This window comes from Anoplopoma fimbria, chromosome 17, assembly GCF_027596085.1.
Source record: "Anoplopoma fimbria isolate UVic2021 breed Golden Eagle Sablefish chromosome 17, Afim_UVic_2022, whole genome shotgun sequence".
Classification (NCBI taxonomy): Eukaryota; Metazoa; Chordata; class Actinopteri; order Perciformes; family Anoplopomatidae; genus Anoplopoma; species Anoplopoma fimbria.
Window position 1 is genome coordinate 17688730 of NC_072465.1, and position 23137 is coordinate 17711866.

General features: G+C 39.2%; 1 protein-coding gene across 1 annotated transcript in view; it reads right to left on the reverse strand.

The window, feature by feature from the left end:
• The window catches only part of cacna2d2a (calcium channel, voltage-dependent, alpha 2/delta subunit 2a), a 134553-nt gene that overhangs the window by 95248 nt on the left and 16168 nt on the right, over positions 1 to 23137 (reverse strand). Inside the window, exon 3 of the mRNA XM_054616969.1 lies at positions 2520 to 2636. Coding sequence (XP_054472944.1) covers positions 2520 to 2636 — 117 coding nt within the window. The remainder of the gene's footprint in view (positions 1 to 2519; positions 2637 to 23137) is intronic.

Here is a 23137-nt window from a genome sequence, read left to right on the forward strand (position 1 = left end):
TGAGCCCACGCAGGTAAACAAATGAAAGCTCACCTACTGGAGTTTTCTTTTAACCCCTCTCCAAAATAAGCAGAGTATTTAAATGATTAAAATGTGTTGCTAATTTGGGAATTAAGGCTAAAGCAACTAAATCCTGAGAGCCAAGAAATGTTTCCCTCCCCACTTTATATCAGTAACTGAGTATTCACAGTCAATGTGTATTTTCTCATTAGTAATATAAACATGAATTACAGCGAATCACCCGGAGCCTTATTTAAATAGGTTGCAGAAGAATAATTTCCTCTTGCATGCACACACACACACACACACACACACACACACACACACACACACACACACACACACACGTCTGTGCACAGATACACACAATTCCTCTTTTTTTGAAATGTGTGGCAAGGAATATTTGGGACTAAATAACCATTACAGGGGGTAGAAACAGGCAGAAATATCAAACGCTGTCAAAACTGTGCAGAGCGGAGTCTGAGACCTTCTTATCTACAGACTTCATTAAGACATGGCTTTCACTTTTCCCCCTGTATGAATAATAAGTCCACATGAATTTATTAGCCTACAGTGAACTCGTAGTCTTAGTAGAAAAAAATAAATCTTAACCTGCCTAAATAAAACATATATTAACTTGTTGCATACTTTTTTTTTAAGGTTGACTCCCTATTTCTTTGCATCCCTCGTTCCCTTTTCCAATGTTATCACCTGACTCTCCCTTCCTCTCCTCTCTGCTTTCTTCTTTCCCCCAAACTCTTTTTCTCCACCCCAATCCCCCCCACCCCTCCCACCTCCTCCTCTCTCTCCTTCCCTCCCGCTTGCTGCTCGTTTTTAAATCTATGAATTTCTGAACATCATTTTCTTGATTTTTCCACGCCCCAGGGAGACATTCTCATTCCAGCCCTTCTCTTTTTTCACCTCATTTCCTCCCTCCTGAGTGAATCTCCCAGACAGGATGTGAGGTGACAGTGTTGCCCGTGGAGGTTAGGAAGATGCGGGGGTTGGTGTGTGTGTGTGTGTGTTGAGGTAAGTGCAGGGGGTGAAGGTGGTTATGGTTCTGCCTCCTCCACTACCAAAAAACGGTGGATGGAGGGTCAGTGCCATTCCAAATCTAATCCTACACATGACCACGGGAGACGTAGAGTAACGCTGTCTTTCCTTTTAGGATCCCAGCTGTAAAATTAACTTTGCCTTTGAGAGAATTTGCTCCCTCCGCATGATATTCCCTCATCCCACAAGACCTCATGCTCTTAAAAGATACATACTTCTGCCCCTTTATAAGGCTTCAACTGTCTTAAAACGGCCAATGCTTTCGCCATGAGTGACCATATCTGTGCAGAAAAAGAGGAAAGGAACATGGACAGTCAGTCGCCTCTATTCTTAAATAAGGTGCTATGTGGTTGAAATTCAAACTCTATATACTCAAAATACACTGATGATGTACGCCAAAGCTTTAGGTGATTTGAATGTTTTTGTCTGTATTGCATGTGACATGTAAAATATACATATAAATGCAGGGTAAACTCTGGATGATACGTCAAAAGCATTACAGCCTCAACTATTTTAGTGTGGGTGTGTAGCTCATGCACGATACGATAAAGATGATCGCAGTGATTAACAGGACTCAGTGTGTGTGTATGTGTGTGTGTGTGTGTGTGTGTGTGTGTGTGTGTGTGTGTGTGTGTGTGTGTGTGTGTGTGTGTGTGTGTGTGTGTGTAGATGTGTGTGCAGCTGTATGTGGAGGTGTGGGTGGAGATGATGAGAATCACCAAACTGATTAAAAGGAGTGCCTCACTGCCATTGTGGAATGAAAGAACAAATTCATCTTTAAATAGCAATAATTACAAATTCTAATCAGGTAATTTGGGAATTATATGCTCTCAAAATGTCCTGTAATATTAAATGTGAAAATAATTTGAACACGACTGTGAGACAGACTACTAAACAGGGGACAACATTTGGATTTTAAAATCAAAATTTTCAGGATGAGTAGGCATGCTTCTTTTCTTTATCTCTGGCTTTTGAAAATTAAAAGGTGATTGTGTATACTTTTCTCATTTCCCTCCTTGTCAATCAGCCTCTCTCCTCTGTGTCTCCCCCTCTCTTCTTCTCTAAAGGGTTAGAGGTTCCCCACTGTGAGAGCGAAACAAATTTGAACTAATCACAGGGCTGTCTGGGCAGAACGGTGGTAATAATTATACCCCGAAATGCAGGATATAGAAATGATAACCTCTGAAATAACTATTTTTTTCTCATGCATCAAGCAGACTATCTTTCAGAATACATGGCTCCAATATTCAACAAAGAAAAAAAACTACTAAACTAGTGCTGGGCAAAATAAAGGAAAGTGATGGCTATCTCCAATCATTAAAATTGTATTTCAGCAATAAGCAGGATTAAAATATTTATTTATATGATTATATGATATGATTAATTTTATATATTTTTTTCTTATGAGTGTTCTGTTTTACATATCTCATAGAACATGTTTCTATAAAGGTGCATCATCCTCTTACCTCCAGGGCTTTCCTCTTACTGTTGAGCAGCTTGGAGATGTCCCGTGCCACTCTCTCCACCAAGTCCTTGGGGTTGTTTCTCTTGATTTCAAACTGGCTCTTCTTCTCGTTATAAATCTGCAGAAGGAGAAAACAGGGGAATCACAGGTCAGATTACCGGAGCGGTTTGATTATTCTCAAGGTAGCACACAAGATAGTAAACATTTACTGTAAAGCAGGCAGTACGCAGCCTGGCGTTATACCCATAAGCCCCAGCACTGCAGGAGAATTAAACACAGAACAGAGCCCTAATGGCAAAGCACTTAGCTAGCCAGCTGCAGTCTGGCAGTCGGGATCAAATTAAATAAACGCAAACTCCAGCAGATCCTCAGCGGTGGGTGAACACCTTGTATCTCCACAATGTTAACTCTTTTGGAACTAACACAAGCAGCCTTATTTACGGCTCGGCAACAACGCATTTGTGACTTAATCCAACGGGTTACTGAAGGCTTTTTTAAACCAAACAGGGCAGAAAATGTTTGCAACCTATGAAGGACCATAATCCCCTCGTTAAAGTGCAAGTAAGAATGACAACATTTTCACTTTAAACAGCCATAAATCAAGCGCTCTTCCCTGGGCATTAGCAGAATGAAATCAGGTAGGACCCAAACAGACACAGACTTTGAAAACCACCAAAAAAAACAAGTAAGAGAAACGGGTTTGGGATGCCACGAGGGACTGGGATGTTTGCAAAGAAGCATCCAGAGGCAAAACGACAGATGCTTGGACCGCTGACAGAGGAAGGTACTCGGGAGATTAGTCGGCTCCCCCTGGAAGAATTGGAAAGGCTGCTGACTCAGCGGCCCAGGCTCTATATAGGATCTGTAGTCTACAACAGAGCACCACCCGAGGGATTACCACTTATCCTGCTGCCCTAAGACACCGCAAGACCCACTTTCACACCATAAAACCATTTTGTACAGTTCTTCTGAAGAAAAACCCAGGAAAAGCCTGTTGTTGTTGAATATTTTAAAGCAATTATGGTATTTTTAAATCTCCTAATGTGAGGCTTAAATGTTGCATTTACTTTGGTTTTGTGTAGTTCATATCCCTTAGTTTGAGGTACTACACATTTGCTTCTTATATCAATCATTTACTCAAGCAATTACAAACACTTTAAACTCTACAAACATGATGTGTACTTTGCAAAGCAATTCAAAGTAAATAACTACAATTGAAAAAAGTCAAATCAAGACTAAAAAGTCACATGTTAAGCTTTAGTTCAAGTCTTAGAAGCAAAAGGGAGTGTGAAGCCAAAGCAGCTAAAGGTATTCTCAGCTAATGACATTGTACTTGTTAAAGGTGTAGCTGATCAGTGTGTGAAATAATGGCGGTTGGGACCACTTAAACATTTATTTTAACGTGCGCAAGTTTGACTTTTATTCCAGTAACAGAGCTCACGGCTAGAAAATTAAGACGCTTTGAAGAAGGATCAAGCAAATAAAAGCTTGACTATCTGGATTGATAGTTCTTTTTATTTGTCTATTGTGGGCATAGCATTCAGATAACAAAAGACTAAATCATCCGAAACAACGCTTTTGTATGTGTCATTTAAAAGGTTCAAAATTCAAATTCATGGCATATCTATGATGGAGCGATTGCCTCCACATGTCTCTCAAGATGGTAACGGCTGAGCCGGCAGGCTAGCAGCTAACGGTGCTAACATCATGAACAGAGCAAAGTGCAGTGACTCACATGCACTAACATGCACGCGTGGCCAGACCGGCTATATAGTCAAAGCACGGAGAAGCTCAGATTACAACACACAGAGAGGCAGTGTGACTTCACTATCTGCTCGGATAGACATTATACCTTAAAATTGCAATTTGTTTGTGAACGGTATATTAATTATAGATTTAGTACCTTCAAAAAAACATTAATGCTGGGAACAACCTTAACTTATTTTGGGTTTTCAACCACTGAATAAGTCACAGACTACACATTGTGACAACAAAGTGCAAAAATTATGAAATGAAAATAGAAAATCATTGAGGTAAAAATATTTTTGCAGCATTGCAGTCAGGACCTCTGCTATTTGTGTGCTGATCAGTTTGGTCTGTTCACAAAGAGCAAGTCATGGTTTGTATTTATCATGCGATTAAGGTTATGAATCAATTAAACTTGGCTGTTGTGGCCTTTCAATGACAATCAAGGGTGTTTGAGATTCCATCCCCACACACTACAGCACCCAAGCAATTAGATCAAACACGACTGAAATGAGCAGATCGTCTGAGAGCCTCATGATTGTTCATAAAAAAGAAAGTAGCAATCTCTTGCTTTGGTATGAAAAATCATGTCTGTTGGATTGATGTGTTGATGTGCAGCAATTAGGAAAAGAAAACACTGGCATCCATACGATCTGTCTCTGTCGAGCTGAAAGCTGGGCAAGCGGCCAGAGGCAGTTTCCCTCCACTGGACCACTGAGCAGGCAAACCTGGCCCCAGAAGCTCAGACCATGCCAGCCGAGCACTCTGACGAGATTGCCTGGTGTCTTATTTTGGCCGCCCTCTGAGGGAGGAGGAATCGTGCTTAGTTTCAAACAACACTTTAAACTACTTCTCAAAGTGAAATGGGAAGGTGTAATCTGCATACACAATCATGATGCGACAAAAAAATATCTTTTAAAAATGTGTTTTGATGAGTGAAACAGGTGTTTCAATTATTTTAGTTTTGTTTCGATCAAGTGCTCATCCTGAATATGTCATTAGTCTGCGATCCAACAGCCCATGCATACATGCACACACACACACGCACACACACACACACACACACAAACACAAACAAACAAACAAACAAAGGAATTAGTCATTACCCCTCTGTTCTGAATAAAGCAGTCCTCATAACGGAGACCAATAATCACATGAGTATTTGCACACATGATGTTCATGAATTTACCCACACATTTGCACATGCACAGACACACACACAGTGACACACGGTGAGCACACACCATTTGAGAGGGCTTTTTCTCAAGGTGGAAAAAGCCATTAATGGAATCTTATTAAACCATAGAACAAGGGCGACGATTTCTCCGCTCCATTGACAGACTACAAACCCCTGACTCTTTTAAGCAATGCATTTTTCAAGTCAATTTAAAAACCATGTCAAATTTGTTTTTAAATCAATATTCATTCCCTTAATGTGTGGTAGTGCTCTCTGGGTCGGCCTCTCTCCGGAAGATTCATGGCCGTCTCCGGGACATTACAGGTGGAGCGCTCTCTACTCTGAGCTTGGAAGCAAAGCGGAAAAAGACAAAGACAGAGATCAATAAGACTCATATTGCTTCATGTGTGGAATCCAAAATATTTTCATTCATCATAATACGCAGGAAGGTCCACTTTTGTGAAGCCTTTTGAGGAAAAAGGACGTCTGAGAAAATTCTTTGGGGAAAAAAACTATAATGCAACTTCCATTACTTGTTTTAAATTCTCCCTGTATATTTAGGGATTTAAAATGAGTCTTATGTACTGGATAATTGTGCAGTCTCTTCTGCTACAATCATCAAACAGCCTTTTTTGGATGCACTGCTTAATTATATCCTCAAAGCATAAGCAAGCAAACCAATGACAATTTTAGTCAACCACTGTCATTGTGGTCCAAAACATATTCAAAATAGGCCGCACACCAACACACAGGTCTCAAATAAAAGCAGAGAATCTATTAAAATTATTCATCAGTGTCAATAGTGGTCCAGGCAAAAAAATACAGTTCAAATACAGGGTTTGACAATAATTCAATATTAACATAATTCAATATTACCAATATTACCATTATTACCATTTGGCAGAGTCTCTCTATAAGACTCTGTGCCAAAATTTCCATATTGATATATTGTTGTTTTGATGTCTAATTTAATAACAAGTTCAATTTAACCACAATCTGTCACAGCATATTATCTTCAATATGTGGAAATGTTGAGACTTTGTTGTACTAAAAACACACAAACAGAACTTCAAAACTTTAAATAGTTTAGAAAATATAATAGCATACTGATAAAGATTTCAGACTTTAAAAGTTTTTTTTCAATATAAATTTGTCAATGTTGCCCACCACTCAATTTACATAAGTCTAACAGATGACAGAACAGTATCATATATCTGAGCTGGCACATTCTCCCTTGGTGTAAATGGTCATGACAGCAGTGTACTGTATCCTCCTACACAGTTTGTCCTCCTCTCCAGTGACCTGTGTCCATTGTATATTGTGTTCTGCCACATTAACAGCACGGATATCAGTTTCTATGGATGTTTGCCCGAGGAAAGTCTGTTTTATTCTTTTTTTATTACTCTACATGGAATAATAAAATTAAAGAGAGACAGAAAAAAAGATAGACAGTACTGTAGGGTGCTCATCTCTCTGACAGGTTGGCCCATAACAAGCTCCTCCAACAGGCAGATGAGGCCCCTGTTTATTCTGGGAGAAGACTGAGCTGTGCTGTCAACCAGACAGAGCTCCGGCCCAGAAAGTAGCAGCCGGCCAATGAGCATTAGGTTGGAGGAGCGCTGGGTGCAGGCCGACAGCACATGGTAATGCTGGCCACGATAGGCCTGAGGAGCTGTAAATCCCCTTTAGCTAGAGGTTGGAGATGAGTGACCATCGTTGCTGAAGGGCCATAAGCACATCAGCCTGCCTGAAATTATATTTAAGGGCTTTGGAGCTTGACTCACTCACAGGTAATGGGGCAGCAACAGGAGAGAAAAAAAACAAGCAGTGTGGCAGGAAACTTTAACCATCATCATATTCAGTATTTGAGCTGAGGCAAACCACTTGTAGGTACTTGTAAAAAATAAATAAACTGCAACGTTAAAACATTAAATAGAAGAAAGAAAGAAAAATATGATTATTGTTTATAAAAATGACAACATTTAGTAGGCAAATTCAGTATGATCGTATATCTAATTACGCAGTTGTTTGATGTAAAGTACAGCAAACCTACTATCCATCAAACTACATCTTAGTATCATTGGAGATAAGTGCTGAAGCTCATTATTTGCAGTACTACATAAATGTACTCTCCCCAACTGTATACCGCCTACGCAGTGAACGTACCCACAATAGAGCAAACAAGCTATTCTAAAAGGGAACAAATACAATACAATCAATGAATGCATTTATTTACTTAAAAGCCTGTTTTTCCACTAAAAGATTACGCGAATGGTTAAGTCCTATTTACATTATAGAGAAAAGTCAGCTCTGAGCAGCATTTTACAATATAAATAAGAACATTACTTAAGAGAGAAAAAAGGATACAAATAAATTAAATGGATGTGACTGTTTAGTGGTGCCCATCCTTTTTTGTAAAGAGGATAGATAATTCATGGATTGGAAAGGATGCGGAGCAATTTAGCAGTGTTAATCAGTTATGCTGTTGGCTCGAGGCTGTGACGCCTGGGCAGCTCTCTGTGTAGGCCTGTCATTCTCACAGGAAGAGAGAAGAGGTGGCTCCGCAGAGTGCCAATGATGGCCAATCAAACCTTCTGCTACTAACACTCACACAGGATACGACAGAAGCCACTATGCCAAATCACGACCAATATGCTTTATCTGGCAGTTGGGACAGTCAAGCACACACACACAGCAAGACATGCAAATGCACATGTGCGCTAGCTCACATTCACGCCCTCTCTACAGCTCGCGTACAGTACATGTCACACATACTCACATTCTCATCATAAGCCATGATGACTGGTTCCAGTGAGCCAAGCTCTGAGTGTCACTGTAAACACACAGATGGGAAGACAGAGGGTGGGGAGACTCCAGAAAATCACAGTAAAAAAGTGCTATGCAGATTCATCTGGCTCGTAAAACTCAGTCATCACACCAGTCCACTGTTCTGCGAGTCAATCCCCGTACTCCTCAACTTCAGTAGCATTGTTAAAAAAAAACATGTTGACGCTGCATTAAATGAAAAAAACAACTCGTGCTATCGCACAAACCTTGAATTTCTCAAAATGTTCCTCTTGTCATCAACAGTGAAAATAATAACAAATGAAAAAGATTTCTGTCTGCTGCTGCCACTTTATATTAAGACTTATTTGTTGACTTTTTCGCTATGTTCGCTTGTCGTCGTTCCTTGTGATATTATTGTCCCTTCGTCTGTGTCTACCAGAGGACTGCTTATCTCTTTGTGAAGTCAGCCACAATAGGCCGTGTCTGGCTGCTGCAGCACGGAGGTTGACAGAGACAGATGCCACATCATTAAGGAATATTAGTGGGCTCTGCCGAGCAGACCCAGCTTCAACGGGCCCCGGGAAGAGTTCAATAAGAGAGAGCACACAGGGAGTAGCGGCCCCTCAGAGGAGCTCGATAAGACACAACACACCAGAAGCCTCTCATAGTTCAATGGGACTGAAAGCCTCCAGAGTCCAGTCAGATGCAGAAAAAGCAGAAACATTGACTTCTATTGTGAAGCTATAGTGTCCCAGGGAGATGTTCTGTCCCAATGAGACGGAGGAGAAAAACAGACAGATGACTGTGTCAACATGTATGCAGCTAATCTGCCACCTGCTTTTGATAGCATACTTACTCTGACTCTGACTGTCTACCACAGCTTGGAACTGCATAATGCCAAAAAACACAGTCTACAATCTATGTGATGTGTGATTCATCAGCCAAAACAGGAATTTTGCAGCCTGATTTGCATTTTGTTTTAACGAGGTTTCATTTGGATTTTTATTCAGTGATGGCTCGATTGTGCAACCATAACTTAGCTTTGGATTTCTCCACATGAGCAAGCATGAGGCTCTCCATTCTGAGTGGTGGTGGGAGTTTTTTTGTGTGTTTTTTTTAGAATGGATTAGCACAGTGGGTCTATCTGCTCCAACATAAACTGCAGTGGTTATTATATCCGGCTAGCATACTCACAAACTAGGTTACATTAAAAAAGAAAACCTATTCAGGACAAGCACATCTACTGTGTAGGTAGCATTTCCTTACTGTGTTTTAGCACAACCCGAGTCCAACTCTTATCCTTGATACTATCAGTTAGGCTAATATTAGCAGCTCTGTCAGTTTACACTCCAGGTCACTCTCCAGCAACCACAGCTAAAGTTATCAGCAATAATGTGATTAGTTAGCCCTCATCCTAAAAGCCTTTTCTCTTCGATCATTAAACGTGAAGTAAGCTAAACAGAGTTATGTAACAATAGTCTGAATATATTTGGTCTTCTGAATGGTTCATTAACTGGTGAGGATGCTGGCTCTTTGTGTAGTGCACGCAGCTTTGGCCTCAGTCTTTAAGTAGAATATCATGAGCAGTATGTTCAGTGCCAGAAAGGAAAGCTTGACATGCAACAGTGACTATGGGGTGTGGAGCTAAATGAACAGTTAATTATACTCGCAAACGACTCTGCCAGCTAGATTATTATTATGCATCCTGTTAATTGTGAAATGACAAATATTATAAGGTTGCGATATCCAAGTTATAGCTGGATAATCTTGCACATATCTACTGATGAAAGATGTGTAAATCAAAAGAAAGCCAGTAACAGAACACTTAAAAGACATAATTCCACCATAGTCTCAGAGGCAACACAGGGTGCCAATGCCAACAGAGAGTAACTCAGAGCTAGCAGCATCCGGGGACTCATCATAGAAAACAAAGGCTGGGCTAAATATTTACATACACCCCTTGGGGAGAGTTTGAGATTAGAGGAGAAACAGAAAGATGACACGGAGGAGAGGGGGGGTGGAATGGGTTGGCTTCTGTAACATTATCAGAGGGATTGTCAACTGGTGATACAAACAGGTCTGAACAAAGAAAAACATTATTTACACGCACACGACGGCAACCACACACACGTGAACAAACATCCCGCCGAGACAGGACTTTGCATACACTCAGCCTCGTCTAATCTCCTCTCTGAAATAGCGTTTTCACCTGCAGGTGCCGTGTAGTCTCATTCAAATGTAATCAGTGTATTTAAACGTACTGTCTTTAATGCTTCACTGCATCTTACCAACATCATAAGTGATGCGGTTATGAACTTCATCCAGAGATCACTTGTGTCACATTATACAAGATCTAGAGGCCGTTGAACGAGCTTGTAATTCTAGTTTTGGTGATTGCCGTGGCATGAAGTTTCAAATCAGAGAGCCATAACTGATTCATCATCGTGGGCAGGTTTAACTGACCAAGAGACAGTAAAGATCCTTAATAAAACTGACCTTGAACACTGTGTCTTACATCACTGATCCACCTCTTCTCCAAACGTACTGATGAAAAAAAAAAAACAAAAACCTGACTCTCCTAACAGATAAAGCATGCCAATATGACAGTGTGAGAGGGGATATTTACTTTGCCAAGCCACAGACGGCTCAAACCAACAGGCAAACAAGACCAGCTGGACAGATGGAGCCCACAGTGATCCTTTAACTGCCCAGTGTTGTATGTATTCATTAATTAGACCCATCAGCAGAAGCAAAGGGTCATGCAGAAGTAGCGTGTGATCGTAGGATTCATCAGGACGCGCTCGTTGAAAAAACATCCAGCGAGTTGGCAACTATCAGACAGAAGGATTCATAGTGAGGGACTTGTTGGAGCGAGGAAAGGACGAAGGGAAATGTGGGGCAGCCTCTCCCAGCTCCTCTCCTCCCTTCCGTCCTCAGTAAGGGTATTTGTCTTTTAGACAGAGATAAACTGCAGCCTTTTTATTAACTTGCTGATGGTAAGGAATTGTTTTTCCCTTCCACTAGGTTTTCTCAAATAGACAGCCGCAAAAACATCCTCCCTATAATTCTTCCCACCACTATTTCTCTTCTTTTCTTGACTTCCCTCTAGCCCCTCCCCATCCCAGCCCATACTCAATACTTTAGGTAGCTCTAAAACTGCCTAATGTCTCAGACAGGGGCTGCTGTTTATCAAACATACAATCATCCCAATTTTATCGCCCATCCCATCGCATTTTGTCACAGCAGTAGCGAAATAACACGAGATGAGTGTTCGTCTATGTGTGTGTGAGCATGTGGGCTTGAAAATGTTTCTGTGTTCTCCTTGTTTCTGTATCTAAAAAGACTTCTAATGTGTGAAACTGTGCATATTATGTTTTGGTTATGTGAGTGAATTTGTGTTTGCATGGTTGTGTTTGTGTGTGTGAATTTGAGTGGGCCGTGGAGGTCCTCCTGCTGAGGAGACGGAGCCCCGGGGGGTTTCTCTCTCTCTGTAGCATCTCATCCACTTCCTCCTCATTTGACTAATTACTGCGCCACTTCCACGCTACTGATGACGCCTGGCACCTGTCCATCAGCCTAACTGTGAGCTCGGCTTGATTCGCTCGATTGATACAAATGGCTAGCTAAACACTGTCTCATCTTGTGCACTCTTAGTTTAAAAAAATATATGAAAAAATATATATATTCAAAGAAGAACTAGCCTACTCTTTGAGAAGCATATTGTAAAGTGAAGCCTCTTGAGAATATTAAAGCTAAGACCGTGTTTTCAGTTCATTATGTTTTTAAATAATCAATGTCCAATTGCATTATTTTTGGTTTGCAGCTCACTGCTCACACTCATAATGTTGTTCTGAGGTCATGCGTACCGGAAAGTAAAGGCATTGCTGCTCTTTCACGCCATCTGTCTGTCTGTCCTCTTCTGCAGCTTAGATCCGCTCATCATCTTTTACACAGTCGTAAATCTCTCTCACCCTGAATATACTGCTGCTCTGCACATCCCTGCCAAGCTTTAGCAACTACGTTTAAACGCTAAACTATTTTTTTCCTTTCTGTTTTCACTCTGTTGCATATTATATTAAAAAAATACAGCTTCTCTGGCAGCCTTACTACTCCTGTAAACTCTGTAAATAAGACAAGTCATCTTATATCTCCACCGCTAAGTTCCCTCTGGTAGAGCATCAGTAAATATGAAATGGATAATGAGCTGAGAGTAAGCAACATGCAGAGTCAGAGACAGCCAAGCTTAGATCAGCTATAATTTGGAGAAGAGACTTCATAGAGGTATTAGAGCAGCAGAGGTCAATGAGGTTTTATTATATAATTCAAATGGGGGGAAATAGCATGCGTGGGATGCACAGCAGTGGAATACAGTGCTCATTATCTAAACATGCAAGACTTTGTTTAACACTGGGAAAAAATATGTGTCTTAATCCCCTGCCAATCCAAATGAACTTGGCTAGATTTTTAAAGAATCAGTGTAATTTGCTTTTCAAAGCAAAATTCATTGTTTTTTTTACCTTAAATTATCAAGTATGGGGAGAAATTTGGGCCTCAGTGTTTTGCTCAAGCCAGGTGAACCTTGGGAATTGGACCACCTGAACTACAACTAACAACAACTTAATCTAAAAACAATCTGGTACATTTCTTTTCTTTCAAAAGAGTGACGATTGTTTTCAGTAAATTCGTAAAAAAAAAGAAAAAGCAAGAAATAAATAGAATTATCTAATTAGTCTAAGTAATTTCATATTTTCAGATAACGTCATGGGTGTTTAAATCTGAGTCCACTCAACCAGTAAAGACGCCTATTTTTTTGCAGTGAACACATTTATGAAGCAGAATCATGCAGTCTCGGGTTGCTGGCTTTGAAGTAGCTCTCAAATTGATATCAGATAACATTTTTTTAACCCGGTATCTAAAGGGAACATATCACTTGGCAAGTTGGGGTTTAAGTCTGACTCTGCAGGCCCAGCACATACCTGAGTGACAGTCGCTATGACAGCCATTTTGTTCTGGCCCACTTATCTCTTTCTTACCACAGGCAGAACAGAGCAGAGAGGGAGGAATCCAAAGACAATTTAAACTCACAGTGCAGATTACATTTCAAACCTCCCAGACTGAATATTTAACCCTCTTGCCGTTCGATAAGCGATAGGGGGATTTTCACTGACTCAGGAACTCAATTTAACCTCCCCTCTGAGAGATGAGGCTGCTGAAATGTCCTATGGGCTCGCCCTTGGTGATGGCCGAACTCTCTTTCCTCCCTCCCCCCCACTGTCTGACACTAACAGTGGCCGTGTGCTGGGCCTGATAGAGAGCGGCTCCATGCTAAGTCATTACACACAGAGCACAGCCTAATTACACACAGACAGCCCCCCATGTCACCTGCCAACAGGGTCACTGCTCTTAGAAGTGACGGCTTTAAGGGAACAGCTATACAAACCCTGGACTACAGATAAGGGACGGAGGGGACGTCGTCAGAGCGCCAGAGTATGCCTTCGCCCTCAACAACCTTACATATTTCCGCCTGCTGAGAGATGTCGGCTTCATCCTTGTTCTTTACCTCCAAAAACGTCCAGACTCTGCACCACAACTCGCATCCCTATAACAGGTTTGCAACGACACACTAAACTGGACAAGCTCTCAGTGGAAGGAGGGCAGTTCTCCATATTGAACATCACAGGGACACTTTTACAGCATGCCAATTCCTGCCAAACTGGCTGTTTCCATGGAAACATAGCACTTAATGACCGATAATAGAGAACGACCTGAAAAAAAAAAGCAAGGCGGCGAGAGTTGAGAGCGCGAGAGAAAGAAAAAGACACTGACAGAGAGAGATGGGGAGAGAAAGACGGAGATCTTGTGGAACAAAAGAAGCAATTTAGTATCGGAGGACAGCGTGAAGCCTGATTATGTCGTCAGTGTAAATGATCATTAATTTCCTTCTGTCCAGCTGGGCCAGATTAATGCCTACCCATTCTGCACGGTAGAAAGAGAGCCAGAGCTTAACCACTTCACTGGGCGTCCCCCCAACAGCATCCGTGGCCTTAATAAAATACCGAGCATGGACCACACCAACACCCATAAATGGATTAAAATATATATATATATATTTTATAGCTCAACTTATTTAACCCAACCAGGTAATAAAAATAATATCAGCAATTTTAAATAAACACAATAAAATAAAATAAAATAGAATTCAGTCCACTTGGCTGACAATATAAATTAAACACTTATGCCCAGGTCTGACATCAAATGTCAGGATGTATTAACACACCTGTAGAAGCTGGACGCAATAGTAATGTGCTTCTGTTCTATTTAATACGAAGCCTGTTATTTCTCCAATACTTATAAAATCCTTTATTATTTCAGACCAATGTTCAGCTCAACCATTAGTCCATAGTTTTCAGTCCCATAATGGCAATCAATCTTGACAGCAGGAACCAAATTAACAGCGGAAAGAGAAAATTAAACTAAGCACTTTAAAATACAAATCTGATCCAATCAAAAACATTTTCCACTTGTGTTAAAGCAGGCTCCTGTGTCATATTCTCCTAAATATTAAAATATATGAAAGCCTTTTGAATTTACTGCAAAGATTATTTTTGGGTTGGACAAAATGTTTGAGGCTGGCTTGTCAAATGCTTTGGTCTTGAAAACAGAGGCTAATAATGCGACTTTAACCTTAACATATTTGACATAATTGTGTGCAACATATGTCAAACCCTCATTCCACAGACTCCAGGTCAGAGGGAAAATTCTCTGTGTGATCACAAATCAGATGAGAGCAAACACACATCCAATGTGTGCTTCTGCTTTGATGTCTCCCAGCAGAGCTTGCTGGTTTCCACATAACTGGGTCTGATCCCTCTCATCAGGACCAGCATGCTGTTTGGCTGCTGAAAGCCCGCAATTTCACTCCTCTTTGCATGCTGGTTTGATATTCGTAAAGCAAGCAATTATACATCCATTAAACCTGCAAATACAAAAAAACGGGATCAACAAAAGTGTCACACTGATCAGGTTCATTACGGAAAACATCCACAACATCTGTGAGACAAAACACATTCCAGAATCATGGATGACTGACAACCAATTACAGTAAAACCCGACAACATCTCAGGTCCTCAACACCTGAGGACAAAATGGTGGAAAGAAACAAAAGGTGACCTCTAAAGGTTGTAAACTGCTTAAATGTCGTTTAAACTTATTTCCAAAATACATACCTCGAATAAAAACCCTGGAATAGATAGTGAAGAAAAACAACCAGTACAAATACAAAATAGATCACAATCTTTAGTTTTCCTTACATAATGCTGAATACATCTCCAAGATCATAGATAATAGGAATCTGACATGAAATTCAGCAGTTTTAATCTCAACAAACTGAAACTGACAATGTAAAAGCCCCTTGAAGTCATGTAACTCATGACATTTTTTCATGAAATGCAGCTGATATAAGCTTAGATTTGACATCCTTGGCATTATTTACTGAAACACACTTTTTCATAGTAGAAAGATAGAACCATGTTAACCAAAGAAAATCTATTAGCTAGAGGAACACGAAATAAACAAGACTAATACAGAGAGCTAATATAATAAAATACTGTAGCAGTCTTTTTAGCTTATATTCACTTGTGCCCAAACCTAATAAACAGCATTGAAGGTCGTGCGTTATTGAACATCAATGTTACACCATGTACACCCTTCTACTGTTATGGTATCTTTGCGTTTGAAAAAAATGCAAACATATCTCTTTTCTAAACCTGTTCCTTTTGAGATGATACTAGTTTCCTCCACTACTTTAGACAAGGTCAACTGATTGTTACTGATTACAGTGTACAAGTACTCATGTTGGGTGTTTACCTGTTTAATGCTTTAAGCGTGTAACTGAGCTCTATGTGCCCTAAAGTGAAACAGGTCCCACAGTCTTACAGTAACAACACACTTGTGTAAAGCTGTCTTCCTGCTTCACTGCCTTCCCAGTACTCTTACCACATGTCTGGCATATAAACTTAAATAAGTCCTAACTTTAGCTATACTTAGTGGACCTTGTAAATCACTTATAGTGTATTCACATTTTCATTGATTTCCACACTCACATGCACAAAAATACAGGCTTCTGAAATCAGTAGTGTGGAATTGAAAGAAATAGTTATGGACAAACTAGTATTGAACATTATTGAAATTCTGCATACTAACCAAATCAGAGAAAATTTTATGAAATTCAAATGTTTACCAATCAGAGGCAAGTAGGACAAATATTGCACTCAAAGTCCTTGTTAGGAAAACAGACATGAGAGGCAAAATCTCAAGCTTTCCTTTTCCTTTGTTAGTCTGACAATTCTGACAGTACACCCAAAAAAACTAATTTCATGAGCCAATATTGCTTGCCATATTCTTTTCAACCAAAACTCAATGTTGATGAGAGACAGTTTAGAACAACAAATGCACAGCGGCAGAGACGGCTTTAGTCCCTCAAAGTTGTGTGGCATAAACAAACACAACAATCACCAAGGGCTGTCAATCAGCATTTGTAAAAAGTGTGTAACTGTGCAACAATCAATGTCTTAAACACGCAGGATGCTCTTGAAAAGCTCTACAAACACATTATTTAAATACAGATCAATACAGGGCCTTGCTGACTATGTTATCATACAACACACAAACATGGTGGATCCCAACGCCGGCTTTCTACTTGTAAAAAAACAAGCAAAAACCACATGTAACACAATCTCTCAGTATCAAGTAAGACCCTGAGTAATACGCCTGTGGTGTTTTATTCATTATCTTATATTTCATAATAAAGCACTGCTGTAGATAGGAATGTACCGAATGGTTGGAAGTTTCGAAGCTCCATTTTAACGCTGATATTCCAATTCTAAATCAATATTCGAATGCTGCGCAGTCTTTTTATGCATTTTCTAATTATTCTGTTTAAAACCGCTTATATTCATTGTAGAGAAACAACAAGTATCGCAATCATTAACATCCTGTGCCCTCGCATTTCACTAAAGGCAGACTTATTGAACGTAAAGTTCAAAAGATAGACGCAATTCCAAAATTCACAACATATTTTAACAAAATACGGTATTCTGCTTCAATCCATATTTGTCAGTACTAAGCCATTCAAAAGGAACATTTTCATTGGGGTCAAATAACTGTTTGCTCTCCTGCTTCCTGCACACAAAGGGAGGCATGCATGACGAGTTATACTCATCAAAACTAGCTCATTAATTCTGATGAATCGCTTTAGTCATATGGAGGATTTTGTTCTGGGTTTTTTAGGGGAATGACATAATAAGATACAACAGACATTCAAATATGTATTCAAAAACCTTTGTAGAAGCTTTGAATGTCAATTGGTACGGCCTTAGCGGCCTGTATTATTAAATATGTTTAAAAATATAATCACAAAACCAACAGTTACGAATCATGAGTCACTATATTGTTCAACAAAAGTCCCAATGTTAAAATAATCCACAGGTTGTCAAAGCTTCCCCTCGTTCCTAGTTGAAGATAATAAAGGTAATTTACATAAAACAACTGTACTAGAGTGAATTACTAAAACCTGCACTGTAGCCTGTAAAATGTGTTTTGAATCACACAAAGTCACAGCTTATTTTGGGTCACACAAACATTCAACATAAGAAATCCCTGTGTCAAAACACTGATCATAGTATGTGTCGTGCAGAAAATAACAACAAATATTAAGCATCACATGAAAAAAACATTATTGGATGCTAGATGTTAGATGCAACCCTCGTAGCATGGCATAGAGCTGCAGAGACGTTCTGATGAAAGATGTCCCTGCTTCATCATTTATGTCTCCTACATTTGCTCGAGTGTTTGTGTGTGTCAGAAATATTTGAGGCAGAGGGACTGTGAACCAGCCTGACTGATGGCTGAAAAGAATGATCCTCTTTAGAGCTAAAAAGTTTATGCTTTGGTGCATAAATTTGTAAAAGCTACAGTACAAAGGAAAATGTTTCATAAAATTCTCATTCCTCAAGCTGTAAGTTTCAATTTCCACTTCAGAGAAAAGAGGCCGACACAAGAGTCTGACTTTGGCTCTCGTACCTGAGTTGCATATTTTCTCCTCATACATTAGTTAATTTCTCTTTCTTACTGCAGGATAATGGGGAGCAGAATGTGTCCATTTGAACACAATGAAGACTGAGGTAATATCAACCAGTTACATGTTTCAATAGGTTTCCAGTTCCAGGTTAATTTGCATTTTCAAAAAGATTTCACCTTCATCTCAGCTAGAACATAAAAACAATCAAGAACAAATAACTGAAAAGTAACTCTATGTAATTTACGTTTTTTTCTGTTGTACATACCAGTTTGATTAATTGTTAGTACTCTGGGATTAATTGGGGTTATTTATCACTGCGACAGTAGCTGGACCTTTAACTGAACCGTTCTGGGCTACATTAGAAAAGTGTATTTATTGTCATTGACTAAAGCTTTAGTAATTTACAATATTGTAGGCGCTGTCATAAATGCCAAGTGTCTTGCTGTCCTGGATTTTCTATTTAAAGGGGTGTCTACTGCCTTTAAATAAAAATAATCAAGTCAAAATTATATCAATAGTGTGTTTTTAACCATTTTAGATTCCATCCACGGCCATATGCACAAAAATATATATCAAATTCAATGATTTTTTCTTCCTGTGAAACAAAATATCCACTTTTGTAGTTATTGTAACCAAAACTAAGACATTTCACTAACCCTAACCAGGTAGTTTTGTTTCCTACACCTATCTAAACTGTTTCTTTTTGAAGACCGCAGTTTATTTTGAAAAGACCATATGCCTGTATTAAGTAGAAATTGAAAATATTGATTGATTATGAGTGATATCCATGCAAGAAACTTTTCATTGGATTTCCAATTTAATTTTAAAGGGATGCCCTTAATTATTTTAAAGAAGTAAAATGGTCTGCTGACAAACTGATGCATTCTTTTGGCACCTTTTCTAGTGAGAGTTATATTAGAATATGTCGTACACTTGGAAAGAGAAGTGCACAGTTGACCTCAGCCTTGGCTATCAACTCACACAATCTGTAGAGTTGAGTCACAGATATAGCTGTGACTAAAAGCTGCTAATTTGAGTGCAGCAGTCCGTTAGATACAGAGAGACTCTGCTGGGTTAGACAAATGCCTTTTGAGTCAATAGTCGATGGTATCTTAAAGTCCCAGTGAAATGGAAAAATCCCTGTGTTAATTGTTCATACATCTCCTGTCATATGCCAATATATCAAAAAACAAGTACCAGAGTATTTTAATCATTAAAATCCTCTTTAGATCCCGTCTTTTATTTTCAGTTTAATGGTTTCAAATGTTTGATGACTCATCCTGCACTCAGGGGCGTTTACAAAGAGTAGCTAGCCACACCGCTCATACAAAACCGCACTTCACCGTTTGTGGATCAGTGTAGCTAAAAGAGCAATATGGAGAAGAGATGTTTGTTTGAATACAAGTGGGCTAAAGTGTTTTAAGGGGTTTGGTGGTACACATAAATAGCGGTTATGAATGTACCGTTGAATATTCTAAACATTCAACAGCTGCTTATTGGGCATAATTCTTACTAAATAAATAACAGGAATGTCTTGGCTACCCAATTCACCCCAGGGATCAATTAAGTCTCTTTAATTCTGATTATGTAAGGCTCCATCATAAGACCTGACCTGTTGATAATTCCTGAACTGGGCTGTAGTCTAGCTCTAGGGCAGGAAAAAACACTGACTCAAATGTACATGTAGTGGGCTCAAGCACTTTGACCTTATGATTTAATTCTGTATCGTCTACAATCAAGTGTTTCCAAAGATTTATCAAATATTAGTTGAACAGTGTCGGCGCAACATATCGTTGTCCATTGAGCTTGATTAACCAGGCTAGCCGGGCTAAACTAGCTCGCTACAGCTGACAACAAATGGTGAGCTTCTGTAGTAGACATAAACAACTGTTTGTCAAATCGGCAAAGTTGACCTTTTATCATCATCAACAGGTGAGGGAGATGTTTGTGTGGAACCGAAAGTTCTCTTTAGCTCCGTATCGCGCTAAACTCTAAGCCCACCAACTTTTAGCGGTCAAATCAAATGCGGAGTTTGTCACAAAACACAAATTCAGTTTTGCCGGGACTTTAAAGGCATAAGAGTCAGTCATAGAAAAGCCAGTGACTCACAGTCTGTTTGAAAAAAATCATGTGTGGACATGGTTAGGTAGAAAAGGGCAGTTGAAATATGACTGTGTGTCATGAGCTCATGTCAGCTGATCTTGCTAGTATTTAAGGTGCTGAGGAGGAGTCACAGCAGAACTCACAACTCCAGACATTAAACAGTGAATTTAACATTACAGACCCTGTATCTTCACAACACACTCGAACGCAATAAAAAGATTTCATTGTAACTACACATAGATATTTTCTTCTCCTTCATGGTACCTGAATCTTTTTATCATGAGCACATACATACACATGAGCTCCACACAGGTGCACATGGGCACATACACACACCTCCCTACGCTCTTGTATCCTTGAGTCCGTATTACATTATGAGGCTCAATCAGTCCTGGATGGACTATTTATCTTCCTCATTTGATGCTAAATCCTATCCAATACAAACAGCTTTATCCCTGTTTCCCGCTCTGCAGACCTGTAACATAATCTTTATCTGGAGCAGCTACAAACACGCACACAATGTACAAATGCACCAAGAACAGTTCAGCTGAGTGCAACTGAATAATTCATATGAGGGAAATTTACAGCAAGCCTTCATTATGGGCAGAGACAAATGTTCTTTTCAGTATGGTACAAGAACTACAGGACTGATCTTAAGTAAAATGCCACCTTATAGGCAATGAGCCATTACCATTTTATTGACATGCAAACATAAATTACATAAGCAATCAATCTGAAATGAACTCTGCAAGGCTATAATTGCTTTCGGGAGAACTCTAAAAACACACGATGAACCATTTGTCAAATATAGTTAAGGCTGTGACACAGGTGACGAACTTCGAGTCTCTGTGTTTTAGGTCGTGCCCTCTGAATGATCTTTAAATTTTGAAAGATGGTTGGTAATGAACCAAGTGCCACATCATTAGTTAATTTCAAATTTGATCTGCAGATAGGGGCTCTTATTTGTACTCAACATGATGATGGAGACATTGACTTGATCGCTTGGCAAAGCTTTGCCCCTTTTTTACAGCCATAGTAGGAAGAGATTATGGACAATTTATAAATGTTGTCACTCCATTAGTGTGAATTAAGTTGCTGTGGATATGCTGAAAATATAAAATAACACAAATGGCGTAAGATCCATCCAGTAAAAACAGATGATCTTACTGACAATTTATGTTGATTGTTCTTAAATGTTAAGTTTTGCTTCAAATTTGTACAGCGTTAAACAATTAGTGTCCTTTAAACTTCACTAATTCAGTTGTTCTATAAATTCTTCATCAGCAGATTTGATAGAATAAGGGAACTAAAGATGTTCAAACTTCCATATATGTCTTTTTCATGAAAAACTTTTTGAAATGTTAGAGCAGGAAAAGCACAGGTGTAAATAATAAAATGAAATTTGACCTGAATTCCATTTATTTGCTTAAGTTTCAGGGTTTTGTGCATCTCAATAGAAAGAAGCGATTGTTAATGCTATTAGTAACACCTGTGCTTTACATACTATGTATGATAAGTCTGCTGTATAAAAAATATGTCTTTGCAGAGCAGCTTCAGGACATCTCCTTAATTCATATTGGCTTTAAAATTAAAAGGAACAGTTCACAAAATCCCAAATTCTAAAATACAGATTTTTCCTCTTACCTGTAATGCTATTTTTAGATCTACTGTAGATTGTTGTAGACTGGTGTGAGTTGCCTAGTTTTGTAGAAATCGGCTGAAGATGTCTTCCTTCTCTTGAATATGTTGGGACAATATGGCACTCGCCTTTTATTATCAAAGTGATAATAAAGTATATTGGTAAAACTAAACCGCAATGTCTCTTTTCATAAATCATGACCCGGTTACTCAAGATAATCCACAGGTCTTGTTGTGAACAGTCTTATTTAGGAACTATGGTTGAAAGAAAATAGTTCCTACATGATGCTGCTCACAACAAGGTCCAACAACATTGTCTCCAAAAGGCAACTCACGCTGAAACAATATAGAATGATAAATAGCATTACAGGTAAGAGGAAAAATGTGTATTTTTGATTTGGGGGTTAAATGTTGAAAAAAGTTGATCTGATGAAGGTTTATATCTCAGACGAGTAAATTGACCTTAAGTGAAGATTATTTAATCAACTGAATGTGTTAAGTTTAAAGAACAGAACTGTGCACTGCAGATCAGTCCATTGACATATATATAAACCAAACTTCATACATGTTTCAGTGCAACCGTCAGTGTCCACTGGATGGATCTTCAGTCATTTTAAAGAAGTGACTTATATAGTCAAAAGCTCCAGATTAGCCAAGTAAGGGACCTTGAGTTGAGATGGCTTTGTCAAGTGCAATTTCCAAGGTCAAGAACTGTCAGCCTAATACTCCTTTATCCAGTATGTGATTGTAGCTCCAACCTCAGACCGGCTAAAGTTATGTAATGCTATTTAATCTATTGTGTGTGTTGCGTGGCCCTGTCTTAAAAAGCACTGGTGAAACAGTGCGTGGGTGAGCATGTTAAAAAACACAACCACACATAATCCAGACATGACAAACACATCTCTACTCATGTTCACTGTGAAAAAAATGAGGTAATATGTTGTTTAAAGAGCATCCACTTGTTAAAAGTTGTTTAACCTAACAGCTATTTTTGTGGTTTTGTGTGTCAGTGGGATAAACGCTTACAATACTGTAAATACAGAGAGGCATATATACAGTATGTGGGTGTATTTCCATTAACAATGCTCAT